Source organism: Mus caroli, unplaced genomic scaffold, assembly GCF_978045245.1.
Source record: "Mus caroli unplaced genomic scaffold, Mus_caroli_1 scaffold_7, whole genome shotgun sequence".
Taxonomy (NCBI): domain Eukaryota; kingdom Metazoa; phylum Chordata; class Mammalia; order Rodentia; family Muridae; genus Mus; species Mus caroli.
In genome coordinates this window covers 57437147-57451983 of record NW_028227262.1, presented here as the reverse complement: position 1 = coordinate 57451983, position 14837 = coordinate 57437147, and the positions used below count along the sequence as shown (strand labels likewise).

The 14837-nt window shown below is 51.0% G+C and overlaps 1 protein-coding gene across 2 annotated transcripts in view; it reads right to left on the bottom strand.

Moving 5' to 3' along the window:
* Window positions 1–2213: 2213 nt before the first annotated feature.
* The window catches only part of Wnt7a (Wnt family member 7A), a 46376-nt gene continuing 33752 nt past the window's right edge, over window positions 2214–14837 (bottom strand). For both annotated transcript variants that reach the window (XM_021165391.2, XM_021165392.3), the window contains exon 4: window positions 2214–4541. In XM_021165391.2, coding sequence (XP_021021050.1) covers window positions 4062–4541 — 480 coding nt within the window. In that variant the 3' untranslated portion in view covers window positions 2214–4061. The remainder of the gene's footprint in view (window positions 4542–14837) is intronic.

Sequence of the window (14837 nt, the reverse complement as noted above, 5' to 3'; positions counted from 1 at the left end):
CCTGGACTCGGTGTTCCTGATGACTATTCTTTACAGTCCCTAAGATATAGAAGCTCCCATTTCAGCTAGGGGTAACTGCTATGAGAGAACAAAAAGATAGTCGGTGAGAGGTATGGGGAGCCAGGGCAGAGATATTGAGGAGCTGGTGTTTGAATCAAGTTAGGGAGGAGCTGCCTGAAGGTCAGAAGAACAGTGTACTGGGGAGGGGGGGCTGAGGCAGGTGGAGGTGAAGTCAAGAAGAAGGTGGGTGGAGCCTAAAAGGCCAGCTCTTTGCTCTCTCTCTCTCTCTCTCTCTCTCTCTCTCTCTCTCTCTCTCTCTCTCTCTCCTGGCCATCTTAAGTGTGGCAGGACCTAGGCTGTGTATGTGGAACAAGCATTGTGAGTATTGGCAGGCATGTGACCACTGCTCTTGTCTTCCGACTGAGGACCTATTGTGACCAGTTGCTTTAAGCTCCTGCTGTCTTGAGTTCCCCGGCACATGGACTGTACATTGAGCTGTGCACTGATATGAATCCTGTCCTTCATAAGTTGCTTTTTCCAGTAGCAGGAAAAGAAACAAAGGCAAGTGGAGAGGCCAGTCAGGGGACCCACGTATTGTCCTGGGAGGCTGTGACAGAGTTCCTTGCCTGTGGGATTGCTCAGATGGAGAGGAGCTAGCATTAACAGCCTATGTGGCTCTCCAAAGCCTGTGTGGTCCTTTGTCTTCATCTCCCTTAATCCTCCATTGGAAGTAGCAGAAGGCTCGGGCCTGGGTGCTGATGTGAGGTCACATAGGCTGCAGTCTTTGTTCTTGCTTCCTGGTGTGAGATTTCTCGTCCATAAGATGCTCTCACCTGTCAGTCGGGGGTTGGGAGGGGGGGAGGGAAGGCTTCCTGGATGCTTGGGTTACAGTTCAGACCTGCTTGTGTGGGGGGAAGCCTCTACCTCCTGGAGAAAAGCTTTGCTCAGGACTCTCTTGACCTAAATCCTGTTGAGGGGTTCCCTGCTCCTCTCTCGGCTTCAGTTTCTCCATGCCAAGACCAAGTTTGTCCACAGTCCTATCTTGCTTTATGCTGAGAATGGTGGGTCCAAGGGAGGATGTATTTAGAAACCCAGAGGGCCAGCTTTGCTTGGTGAATCAGAGCTGGGGTCAGGGCTGTGGACTTGGCCTCACAAGCCTACCTTGTCATGTGACAGGAAAGACCTATGTGGAACTGCTTACCTGGCTTGTGCCCACTGTCCTCTGCCATCTGGCTGACGGTTTGATGGAGTGATTTAAGATTCCAGTCTTTTAAGCATTAGTTTTGCTGGAAAACCACTGTGGGGTACAACAGATGGAACAGGGGTGGCTTTGCCAGCACAGAGCCAAGGGTGTACCCTGTTAAGCTGGGCTAGAAGACTCCTTTGGCCACAGGCCTCTCAGTGGACATCCTGATAATGACTGACATTAGCAAGCTCTAGCCTTCATGTGCTGTCTTGCCACTCTGAATGCCACGTGGTCATTCCTGGAAGGATTCTCCAGTAGTCTGAGAGGAAGGTGTTAGTTCCTTGATTTCACAGATGGAGAAACTGAGGCTCAGAGCACAGTCACGCTTGGCATTCAAAGAGAGGACAGGCCCCGAGGCCGGATGCCTGCAGTGCATTATGGGATTGGCTGACAGGCTAGCAGCAAGCCCTGTGTTGGTCTGGCAAGACTAGCTGCCCTCATGCGGGCCCTCTGTTCATTTGGATGCTGAAGCAGGGCATCATTTGCGTTGTGTTTATGTTGCTATTACTAATGAAACAGTCACCTGGTGAGGCTAGTTGGAGCTCCCCCATTTCCAGGTACAAGTGAGGCCAGAAACAGAAAGACTGATATCTGGGAAAGCCCATGCTCAATGGAGATCCTATAGATGTGTGGAGAGAAGAGGGGAGGATATGACGTGGGAATTTGAGAAATGCTGTAGAGTTTTCTCCTTACCAAATACATATTTATCCATTCACACATTTATCTAGACACCCATCCTTCTGTCTATCCTCCTACACATCCATGTACACATCTACTCACCTACTTGCCAAAGCTCACTTATTATCTATCTGTTATCTGTCTGTCCACCCATCTGCCCACCCACTCCCCCATCCATCTATCCATCCACGCATCTGTTCATCCACTCCATCTTTCTAGTTCCAGGCCCATACATCCAAACACCTACACAAAAGAAGAAATTAAAATATACATTCAAGGGAAGAAATCAGCCATACAGCCATGTTTATTGGTCGTGATGTAACCCAGGTGGGGGACTGGATATGACCTAGGCACTGAGGGGCTCCCAGCACGTAGGCCACGAGGCTCAGGGCTGTGGTCTCACAGGCATCTGAGTTTCACCAGCAGCTGTGGAGACAGAGTTCAGAGTTGCAGTCTCACTGTGGCTCAACACAATCAAATCAGTTCCCTGCTGTCTACCTTGCACCCCACCCACAAATGCAGATACCTGGAAATAACCCCCGGGACCACAAATGCTCAGGCATACAGCTCCATGCACATGGTCTGATCTCCCAGGCACAGAGAGATATTGTAAGCACATGTATCCATGAGCACCCTGAAGGTGCCTCAGAGTGCTGGCACAGGAGTGTGCACATGTGCTTACATGCACACAGGTGAAAATGCATGTGGAAACACATAAAAAATATCCCCAGCCTTCTGGAGGGGTTTCCCATTGGAGAGATACAGGTACAGCTGTGTCTCTGCTGCTGAGAGAACGCTCCCATCGCTTTCACTGAGGATGGCCAACACTCCTTGGCTTCCTCCTTCCCCCTCCTTTCTGACCCCTTCTCTTAGGACTACACCTCACCTAGAGGCAGTGCCTGGGCTGTCCTGATGGGATAGCGGCATCCCTGAGCTGGCCTCTGCCTGATGATGAATGCCAGGTCCCACGTTTCCCAAAGTGTGTGAGACACTGACTGACCCACCGCAGAGGCTCATTCCGAGGTCATCTCCCAAGATAACCATCCAGTGACCCCATTCCAAGCCCTGAGCTTAGCAGGCTAAAGCCAGGGGATGGTTCCCTCTTGTTTAACACAGATGATACCCCGGCCCAGGCATCTGGTAACTGCTATGGCCCCCTTGGCAAATAGAACTCCAGGCTCCAGCTGTGTGAGGGTCCCCGAGGGACCTGCCCACACACCTGGCCTTGTCCTCCTGCCCCTGAGTGAGTACCAGTGTTAAGAAGAGGCATGGGCCATGGGGCACCGCAGGCAGACTCCATATAAATAAAATATCCATAGAAAAATAGTCTCTTAGAAAGCCTCTTATCCAGTGGTTCACGTTTCAGGATGGAAACTGCTGGGAATTTGTGATCCTCGACCCCATCACACACACCATTCCCAATGGAACTTTTCTAAAGGAGAGGTTTGAACTGTAAAGGGCAAAAGGATAGGGGCACGTCCCGGAGAAAAACAATTCCAGATCTGGACCAGCTTAGAGTCTGGATAGGTAGCAGCAAACAGCAAAAACAAAACAAAACAAAGTTACAAATGTGTATGCATATATATATCTATATGTGTATAAAGACCGTCTTCTCTTTGTACTTAACACCAGCTGCAGAAGGGTACTTGTGAAATCAACTAGTAGAAACATCTGCATAAAGAATAATTATGTACAGCTGTTCTCAGCTCCCAGTCCTAGGAAGTCATCCCACCAGGACCTCAAGCAGTCCACTTTGATTGCAGAAGACGAATCCCGACGAAGTGGAAGAATTCTCTTTAATTAAATAAATTAATATTATCTCATATCAGAATAAACTGTTAAATATTGCTATGACGAGGCCCGAGGCTCCAGAGCTCCTGCCGTAGAAAACTTTGTTCCAGTCCTGGAGGGGCTCGGGCGGTGTCTGAGGGAGGGTGGCCGAGCAGCAGCCGTGTAGAGAAGAATGGGCAGGCCTCTGAGAGATGCTTCCCACAGGAGTCTGCAGGAAACCCAGAATACCCCTCCCCCTCAGCAGAAAAGACAAGGACAGTGCTTCTGTGGTTCTTTCCCTGTGAGCATCCAGGCAGTGGCCTGCAGGGAAACTGTATCCTGCCTGTGATCTGGCCTGTGACCGCATTCACTTGCATGTATACATCTCCGTGCGCTCGCTGCACGTGTTACACTTGACATAGCAGCACCAGTGGAATTTGCAGTTGCACTGCCACACCCGGGCGTACTGGTGCGTGTTGTAGCCACGGCCACAGCACATGAGGTCACAGCCACTGGCCTGAGGGGCTGTCTTATTGCAGGCTCGACCCTGGGTACCCACGCTGCCTGTCACTGGGTCCTCTTCACAGTAATTGGGTGACTTCTCGATGTACACCAGGTCAGTGTCCATGGGCTTGCGGTAGGACAGGGGCTTCTTGATCTTCAGAAAGGTGGGCCGCTTGTTTCGACTGGCACGCACAGGCTCCACGTGGACGGCCTCGTTGTATTTGTCCTTGAGCACGTAGCCTAGCTCTCGGAACTGTGGCAGTGTGGTCCAGCACGTCTTAGTGGTACAGGAGCCTGACACACCATGGCACTTACACTCCAGCTTCATGTTCTCCTCCAGGATCTGCAGGGAAGACAGGGAAAGGCACAGAAACTGTCACCGTAGCTCATGGCCAAGTGCAAGCCCGGCCCTATACTCTAGGCCCTGTTAACCAGCTACTGCTTTCATTCTCTTCTTTGGTCCAGGCAACGTGGGCCTGACATCTAGTCCCTCTGTCTCCACAGCCTCGATGCGGTACCCTCCCTTAATGAGTGTACTCTGCTTACTCTCGACCCCTTTTCTGCTCTGCTCTCCAAGTCTGGTGAGATCAGCCCAGCTCAGTCCAAACGCAGGTTCATTCTCTTTGGTCTGAGTGGGTCCAAGATCGGTTTTGAGCCATGCTTACTACACAGGTGGGTTGAGCCCAGAAGATGGGCTTTTCAGATTCCTTGCTAAACTTGTGGCATCTGTCAACACTGGGTGAGGACCCAAGCCCCGATTCAACTGGGCTGGTGTAGAAGCTGGCCCAAAGTTAGCAGAGCTTGTCTATGGTGCAGATATAGCAACTGTGGCTTAGGCACTGACCAGGAACCTGTGGCAGTGGGTCCTTGAGCCGAACTAGGCTCCAAAGCTCTAGGGTTATAATGGCTACCACCACCTCATGCAACCCGCCTCTCCCTCTAGGCCTCTCCTCTTCCTCTGCAGCCACTGTTGGACTGGAGCCATGGTGACCTTGAATGGGCCCTTAATCAGGTGACATCCAGCCTAGCTCTGCTAACTCTGCACTCTGAATCAAAGTCTCAGAGATCTCACTGTATTCAGGACAGTCACAACTGCCCTGGCCAGGACTGGTCACTCATTGGGTAGCCAGTTCCCCCACCCCACCCCCGCAATGACAACAGCAGAAGAATCAAACCCTTTCATCCTAGCTCCCCACCTTGAGGCCCGGCCACATCCTGGTTTCTGAACTATCAGGATTCCTAGCCCTCTTCCATGCTGCAGGTCAAACAAGTTGAGGCTTTGAAGGCCCTGTAGTGACTGGGTCTCCAGCACCTTCTGGGGGATGGTCCCCAGCAGGTGTTCAGAACATGCTCAAAGGGAGTTAGTTCAGCAGAAGGACATCTCCCTATCAGGTCACACCTCTGGTTTCCCACATTAAAGGAGGGTTGAATAGGTATGCTAGAGTCTGCTACTCAAAGCAGCACTTCACAAGGCCAAAGGGAAACCCAGGAGGAAATAAATACACATCTGGGTCTAGCCTCAGCAGACTGGGTCTAGCCTCAGCAAACTGGCCCCTGGAAGATGCTGAGGAGTCATTGTCCCTGCCTGATTCCCCTTGGATCCCATGGGAGGTTGTGTCCCCACTATCAAAAGTCCCAGCTCCTGCTGTGCATCCTGTCTGGATTCCATCAGGCCTCCAGTCCCAGGAAGGATGCTACCTTTTAGACACACTGATTTTGTCCTATGGATTAAGAAACCTGTTTGAATAGTTCCATTCTGATGCAGTTCATATGCCATAAAAATGCTACCTCCTCCCAGAAGCTTCCCCTGCTTAACAAGGTAGGATCCTTCCACCCGTCAGTCTGCTACTTCATCTGTCTCCAGGACAGTTTTGAGCCATCCATATTTATGTGTTCTCCAGTAAGGCTCTGTAGGACACAGAGAAGCTCTGCCCTAGTGGCCTGTGTTGGGCACTTAGAGCCAGGGGGACAAGTGCCTGGCTACTCCAACTGAGACAGTGACACAGGTGGGTAGCACCCACTCCAAGGCTTAGGGTCCACCTGTCTCCTACAGAGCTCAGATCTGAATCTTACTCGACCTCCTTTCCCAGAATACCCCAACTGGGACAGTCATCAATCCGTGACAACTGGCCTAGTGTAGCAAACGTGCTCACTTCTGTTTGCAAGGAGAATGGAGGGCTGTTTGGCCTCAGGTGTGTTCTTTCAACTAGTTCATTTTGCAAAGAACGCATGCTCTGTGCTGCTGTGTCACCTGTGCTATGACCAAGGGCTGGGGGTGGGGGAGGGGTGGGAGAGGGGCAGGTCCTCCAGAAGGCCTGATGGAAGCCGACACTGGTCCTGCCTGCTTTGAGGTGCACCCTCTTCCATCTCTGCATTTAAGGTTCCAGACCCAAGGTAACCATGGAGCTCACAGAAGCTGGTGAGCATTGTGTGCTGCAGGAGTAGCAAGGGACACTGGGAGAAGGGTTGGGATGGGCCTCCAGGGAGGCAAGAGCCTCACAGCAGCCAGGGAGTAAGGGGGACTGACTAGAGATGCATTGCCTGTGCCTGCGTGGGTGGGATGCAGCCCCTGGAAAAAACAGGAAGGAGGCCCTGTGGATGGAGGGCTGAGGCTCCAGTGACAGAGCTGAGGAGCCATCAGGGCTCTCTTCAAGGCAGGGAAGCATCTGGGCACACTGTAAGCAGCCAGAACTCATTTTAGATGAAGCAGAGATTAGGATGCAGGTGAAAAATGGCAGGAGAGAAACCGGGAGGGATATTGTCCCTCAGTGCCCGGGGGACCACAGGCGATATAGCTCTAACACAGGCAACAGCCATGGGAGGAAGGAAGCGGCAAAATCCATAGTGATTGCAAGTGAACCTGCCATGGGGACTGGTGGGTGGGGAATCTGTGCGCTGAGGCAGGAGGTTGGAAGTTGGGCTTGAGGAAGAGTATGTGTGCAGAACATAGGGAGCACATTCAAACTGAGCCAGTGGCCAGGACTCAGTGCCTCTGTGGAGCAGGGGGGTCTTGTACAACTGGACCCTGGTTCCCATCACCTGGCATGCCTATCGGGGGTCATGTGGAGCCCCAGGAAGAATGCTGTCCCTCCTACAGACTAGGACATTGGTTAGTACAGCCAGAAGAGAGGCAAACACTCAAGAATTTTTTATATTGAAATTGGTCACAAAAACCACAGAATGGGAGATTGAGAAAAACTGAGCGCTTTGATGGCCATAAACCCAGGATTTGCAAGAAACTGCTAAAAAGCCAGTGGTCTGAGGTCCTGCTGATGGATGCCTAATGCACACACACACACATACACACACACACACACACACACACACACACAGTGGTCATCCTTTGTGATTTCTAGGATGGAAGAAGAGCAGCCAAGCCTTGTGGCACACACCTGTAACACCAGTTCCTGGGAAGCTGAGTTAAAAGAATTGCTACATAGCGAGATGCTATCTGTTCAAAAGAAACGAGAATCGGGCATAACACAACTAGAAGAGGGGTCAACCCAGCCTAGCCTAGAGAAAGCAATGTCCAGGGTCCGTGAGCGTTGCCCCACAGGCTCTGCATTCTTGTCTGGGACAGGGTAAGCAGAAAGGAAGATGTGACTAAAGGACAGAACTTGGACCCTACCTAGTAGGAGGAGTCTTCCTGGGCAGCAGAATACTATTCTGCAGTGGGTTCAAGATCGGTTTTGAGCCATGCTTACTACACAGGTGGGTTGAGCCCAGAAGATGGGCTTTTCAGATTCCTTGCCAAACTTTGTGGCATCTGTCAACACTGGGTGAGGACCCAAGCCCCGATTCAACTGGGTTGGTGTAGAAGCCGGCCCAAAGTTAGCAGAGCTTGTCTATGGTGCAGATATAGCAACTGTGGCTTAGGCACTGACCAGGAGCCTGTTCCTTGAGAGGCTAGCCTTCTCTACCAAGCTCACCCCTGCTGAGGGGAGGCTTGAGAAAGAGTGAGCTCCCTGTCTTGGAGTGTATACAACTGGCAACTAGCTCTTTGGAGGGGCTTCCTGCACCCAGTGGGTGGGGCTGAAGCTGAGCTCCCTCTGTGTCTCCCAGCGGTGCCCCAAATCTGTCTAAAGCAGCAGCAAGGCTTTTCCGCACCGCCGGAGGGAGAGACATCAATCTCTTTCTGACAAGTCCTCCAGGAAGTGCAGACAATGTACCAGGTGCTGCCCAGAGCCCAGAACTCCTCAGGGTGGGGTGCTCAGGTCTAGGAAGGTCTGGGGAGAAATTTGGCTCCAGAAAATTCCTTGACTCATACATAATGCCAAGTAGATAGCATCAGAGTCTGACTGCTGGGCCTGGCCCAAACCCTCACAGTGGCCGTGACACCGAGGATCTGGAGGGCAGGAGGGGGTTTGAGAGGAGAGAGTTTGGACATGACCTCTGGCTAGGACTCCCACAGGGTACCCGTCACCAAAGTGTGGCTCACACTTCACAGCATCCAGAGGGCCATCTCAGCCTACCTTGTTTCCCTATGCTGAACATCACTGTTCTGTGCCCCACTGAAGCTATCTGAGCTTCTCAGTATGATCAGGACTTCCTGATTCCTGGGATGGATCACCTCTGCTGAGCCCTCCTCAGGAATGTGCCTCAGTCTAGGAATGTACCCCCCTCCAGGATCCTGGGTCTATTCATCTCCTGCACAAGTCTGGCTTACCCTGTCAGGACACTCTTTTTTTTGGTATTACCTTTTCTAGCAAGGCTAATATGGCTGACACTGGCTCCTCAGCCCAGCTCAGCTTCCCTCAGCCACCAAAATGGAAGTCACCCCACTAGTTACTGATTCCAGCCGCCAACAGCCATTTCTTCAGTTCTCCACCAGCCACCTCCCTTTTCCTGTCCCCACCTGGTGCTGCCCCTAGTTCCCACAGTGACCTCTCCAGTTCTCACCAGCTATCTCTCCAGTTCCCACCAGTCACCTCCCCACTTCCCAGAAGTTATCCTCCAAGTTCTCACCAGTCATCCCTTCTAGTTTCCAAAGTCACCCCCCCCCCCAGTTCCCACCAATCACCTCTCCCAGTTCCCACCAATAACTGTTAAGGAGCAGCTGGTGACTTGATCCCATCATAGCCAACCAGAGCAAGTCTTGGGAGTTAGGTGTGAACTGAAGATACATTGGCCATTTCTCAGCAGAGAGAAACAAAGGGGAAAGAGAAGCCGACAGCTGTGGACAGACCACTTGTCAGCTTGGAAAACGGAGTCTGATACTGGCTGAGAAAGTAGAGGCGGGGATGTGTGCTGCTGGTTCCTGGGAATAGTGTTCATGCCCCAAATCAGGCTGGGCCGGCATTCATTGCCATAGGACCCATCAGCTCCAAGAACCAGTGAGTTCTCTGTCCCTGAGTTAGTTTGTGTTGTGTTAATACATTGTAAAGGACCCTAACTGCTACAGAAATCATTCCATCTGTGCTGGAGCAGGGTGTGTGTCTCTGTGTGTGTGTGTGTGTGTGTGTGAGAGAGAGAGAGAGAGAGAGAGAGAGAGAGAGAGAGAGAGAGAGAGAGAGACAGAGAGAGACAGAGAGAGACAGAGAGAGAGAGACAGAGAGACAGAGAGACAGAGAGAGACAGAGACAGAGAGAGAGAGAGAGACAGAGAGAGACAGAGACAGAGAGAGAGAGAGACAGAGACAGAGAGAGAGACAGAGAGAGAGAGAGAGAGAGAGAGAGAGAGAGAGAGAGAGAGAGAGAGAGAGAGAGAGAGAGAAAGAGAGAGAACAATCCCTAGTTGATACATCTGAGAGTACAACCAACATGGCCTGGGTTGCTGGGACTGGGTTGCATATTAAATAGGGCTTGGGGCAGGTGAGATGCCAGTGGGTAAAGCCCTTGCTGTAGGAGAGGAGGGAAGTTTGGAGTCCCAGAATCCACTGGGAAAAGTTACATGTGCACAGAGTCTGCATGCTCCTTTAGCAAGGTAGGAAGTAGAAACAGGAGACTCCCTAGAAGCTAGCAGGCTACTCGCCTGTGTACATCACAACGAAGAGCAAAGAGACCCTGTCTCAAAGACAGCGGAAGACCTTCTGACCTTACCATAAGCATGCCACAGCACATGTGCATCTGCACATACAATTGTATGCATCAAACACACATATGTACAATACAGACATACACACCACCACCACTACCACCACCACCACCCTAAACTATAAGTTCAAAGGACATGAGAAGGTCAGGACCCTGGGAGCTGAAGAGTGAGAATCTAAGTAAGCCAACATTGCTGCTTCCTTCCCTGGTCCCCTCTGAGGCATCAGTTCTGGGCCATTTGTACCTCTTAGGTGGTGGGCAAGGATCCAGGTGACTAGATTCTTTGTGACAGCATGCTATAACAAAACATCCTGAGGCAGGGAGCACTTACTTTTCTCCATCACTCCTCCTCCTGCTGCTGCTCCTCCCCCTGCTGCTCCTCCCACTGCTGCTCCTCCTTCCACTGCTCCTCCCCCCCCCCCCCGCTGTTCTTCCCCTTGCTGCTCCCCCTCCTTCTGCTGCTCCTCCTCCCACTGTTCCTCCCCCTGCTGCTGCTCCTCCTCCTCTTGATCCCCATCCTTCACAGCTCCTCTTCATCTCACTCCTCCCCTACTGCTCCCCTCCCCTCATCCTTAGGCCCATCCATCATGAGCCGAAAGCTGCCTTGCACTTAACTGCAGCTGTATTCCTCTGGGCAACTCAGATGAAAGAGGGAAACAGCTTTTTCTGTAAATACTTGGGGTATTTTCTCTTTGGTTGCATTCTTTAAGCCATACTGAGTGCACTCACTTGAAGCCAGCGTCCCTACCTGACTCAGGTGGGTGCAGGCACAGCTGCATTCCACAGACTGGGGCCACACTGCAGCACAAGTGTTACAGACCTGAGCACAGAAGGCATGGCCAGGAAAAGGGGTTTGGGACCCAGCCAGAGAGGCTTCCTAGTGTAAACTAGAGGCCTCTAGAAATCGTTGTCTATTGGGTCACAGAGGCTTGGACAAAGTGACTCCCTGCTGTCCTTGAGTTATAGACTTGTCTGAGACCTGTCCTCTAACTCTGGGGTCTTATAGGAACTTCATAAATGGCCCCAGTCTTGTCTCCTCTGAGGTTCATGCTCCTCTGGTATTCCTGGCACAGGTCTGCTGTGGTCAAAGAGCCAGAAGCAAAGAATGCTTACAAACCCACAACACCCCTTCCTGTGGGTGCCCCAACCCAGCTCCACAGGCTACACATCCTTCTACTCATTACCATACAAGCAGTGCCAGGTCTCATCTGCACATATATTCACACCCTCCCTCAAAACCATGTGACCCACATGTTCACATACCTTTGCTCTGTGTAACTTTGGCTGTCCTGGAACTCACTCGGTAGACCAGGCTGGCCTTGAATTCAGTGTTCTGCCTACCTCTACCTCTGGAATGCTCGGATAAAAGGCATCACCACCACCACCAAGCCACACTTGTGTAGTTTTACACTTATATAAAGACACACGCACACGCACATGCACATGTGTTCATCTTCCTCTACATTCATACACATATGCACACCCTCTGACATGGTGGGAGCCCAGGTGACAGCACATAGGGCTGTGGGCCTGGGCAGGCCTCAGGTCCTCTCATTGCAAGCTGAGGCTGCTGTAACCCCTTCATAGGGCTTTCATGGACACTTGGAGCCATTTCCAAAGGGCAGTGGCTACGCTCTGGGGATGGTAGCTGCTCACAGTGCTCCTGCCTGCCATCTCTCCTGAGATGATAAATAAACCAGAGAGGCTTCAGGACTGTCCCATGGTCCAAGCTGAGTGTAGACTATGAACTGTGGCTTTGAGTAAGACGGTTGGGTGGTCCTGCCTGTGATAGAAAAATGTGGAGTGAACAAACGTATGTGCTTCCAGTCATCTCTGGGGCATCTGTGAGTGGACTTTTGCCTCATTTCCTCTCTTATTCACTCTCCTTCATCTTTGCAGCACATGATGATTTCTTTCTTAGGTGAGGATTAGAGGTGGGAGGCCAGGTGCACAGTGAGAGACTTACAGTCTGGACTGGGAAGTCATTGCAGATCAACTGTCACACTGGCAACAGGCAGATGCCAGCTTCTAGCAGTGGTAGCTCTGAAGGAAATAGACTCCCCCCTACAACCAACCTAGAAGATAATCTGCTTCTAGGGTTGTCTCTCAGTGGCAGAGCACTTGACGAGCATGCATGAGGTTCTAGGTTCAATCTTCAGTAGTAGAGCACACTCTCATCATCATCATCATCATCATCATCACCTCTCTCTCTCTCTCTCTCTCTCTCTCTCTCTCTCTCTCTCTCTCTCACTCACACACACACACACACACACACACACACACACACCCCTAGAAGAAATGAGGTGGTAGCAGCCTTAGGCCATGGTGCTCACCTCACTCAGGCTATTAAGAATGCTGGGGTTGAGCTCTCAAAAGTCCTTACTATCACAAAGGGATTGTGGGTAGAACAATGGATTTCTCCTCAACCCTTCAATTAGGGGATGGGGACCAATGCAAAATGGTGAGATCGTTAGCATTCCCAGCACCCACCAACCTGATGCTCTGACAGCCCTTAGAGATCTAGGATAGTGCTGGCCTATGCAGCCCTCTCAAAGGCCTGAAGTCTCTCAGTTTCTCTTCCTCTGTTGGCCCTAGACTTAAGGACTTTCGGAGACAGCTCTAAGGTGGCAGTGCCTAGGCACATCGACAGCACAGAGGTCATGCCAGATTCCCAAGTCTGCATGTGTTCTTCGCAGCAACAACCATTAAAGTTCAAATGGAACAACTCCCAAGGCCCTCACTAGACAAATAGGTTTTGATAACTTCTTGCAAATGGGGGCATCTTGTCATATTCTACTAACACAGTCAAGGGGCCATGAAAATGGGGATACCCCACCATGGCCCATCAGTCCTAAGGGCTATTTTCACTAAGCAGCCAACCACAGAATAACCACTGTAACCTAAAGACTAGCTTTCTGCAGGCAATGCTACCTGCCACACGACAGTCAGAGCTCCTGCGGGCACCCAGTGTGCTATCAGACCTGACCTCAAAACAAGCCGTGTAGATTTCTCTCTCCTAAAGTTCCCAACTTTGCTTTGCTTTTTCCAACATCAGAGGCCTCTAGGGCACGTGCCCATGTGTTCCAGATTCCGTTCCTATCCTTAGTTTATTTCTCCTAGTAAGGTCTGAATTGGAGAGTTATCTCTGCATTTTGCTTGGTGTTGACACAACAAACTCTCCATATAATATCTTCTGCCATGAAAAGGGAAGAAGCGTTGCTACCCAGACTTCTGTCACTGTGGCAAAATTCCCAAGGTCATCAATGCTTACGTTGGCCATGGTTCCTTAACTCTTTCCATGCTTGCTTGGCCCTCCTGCTTTGGGGCTGTGATGTCACAGTCCATCGTGGTAGTGCTCAGTGGGAAGCTGCTTACCTCCTGGCAACCAGGAAACAGGGGGGCAGGGCTAGAGACTAAATAGGTAGAGGCTCCACTCTCTCCTTCAAAGACATCCTCTCAGACACCTAGTGACCCCCTCAATAAGATGGCAACTAAACCTTTAGCAGATGGGCTTTAGGGGATGCTCCAGGTCTAAGCAGCATGCTACAACATGGATGTGCCCTACACACGTGCTAGTAATGTACAAAGCCTGTCACTGAAACACACACACACACACAGAGAGAGAGAGAGAGAGAGAGAGAGAGAGAGAGAGAGAGAGAGAGAGAGAGTATGATCCCATTTACACGGAATGTCTAGAAAGGCAAATCCACAAAAGTAGAAGATACATCAATAGTTCTCAGGAAACTGGGGAAGCCGGGACTAATGAGCAGGATGGTGACTGATTGGTTGGCTTTTTGTTTTTCTGGGACAGGGTCTCACATAGCCCAGGCTAACCTTGAACCCCTGATCCTCCTGCTTATACCTCCTCTCTACTGGGATACCAGCTAAATTGCTTGCCTTTTGGTCCCACAACTATCAGTGATTACCAAAAAGTTTCTTTTGGTTGTTGAAGGTTTTAACTTTCTTTTAAGGGTGGGTGTGTGTATCTCTCTGAACCTATTAGGAACCACTGACATTGGGTGATCGTGTGATTGTGTGATTGTGTGACACATGAATGGCTCAATAAAGCTGCTGCAAAAGTGCTGTGGGGCCTGCAGCCCTGAGCATACCTGCTGATGCAATGGGTGTGGAAAGTATGGCTCTAGTCTAGTGTATGGCTGGCACCTGCTTCTCTTCCCAGGTTGGGCTTTCCAGCCCTGCAGAGTCAATGGGAGTGGGATGCCCAGAAGCCTGGCCCAGGCTCTCATAAGTTCTGACTTAGTATCAGATCTGGAAAGGTATGGGAGAGCATCCTAAGCTCTTCAGGTGCTTTTAATATATGTGCATGGGACAGAACCCCAGTCTGTCCTTTCAGAGCCATTTGAGAGCTACCCTCTGCTAAGACCTATGTCAGGTGCTGGTGACACAAGACTGGTCAAGCAAGGTCTCTCTTCTCAGAAGACTCTGCATAGTTCGGGAGACAAACAAGCCAGTGAATCTTTCTTCCTTAGATGAATCTGGCCCACACAGAAGCCTTTGCATTCTGTATACACCAAGCAAATGATGTGCCTGCGAGGCTTCCTGGAAGAAGGGACTTGTGAGTTTTGAAGTGTGCAAAGAAGCAAGGT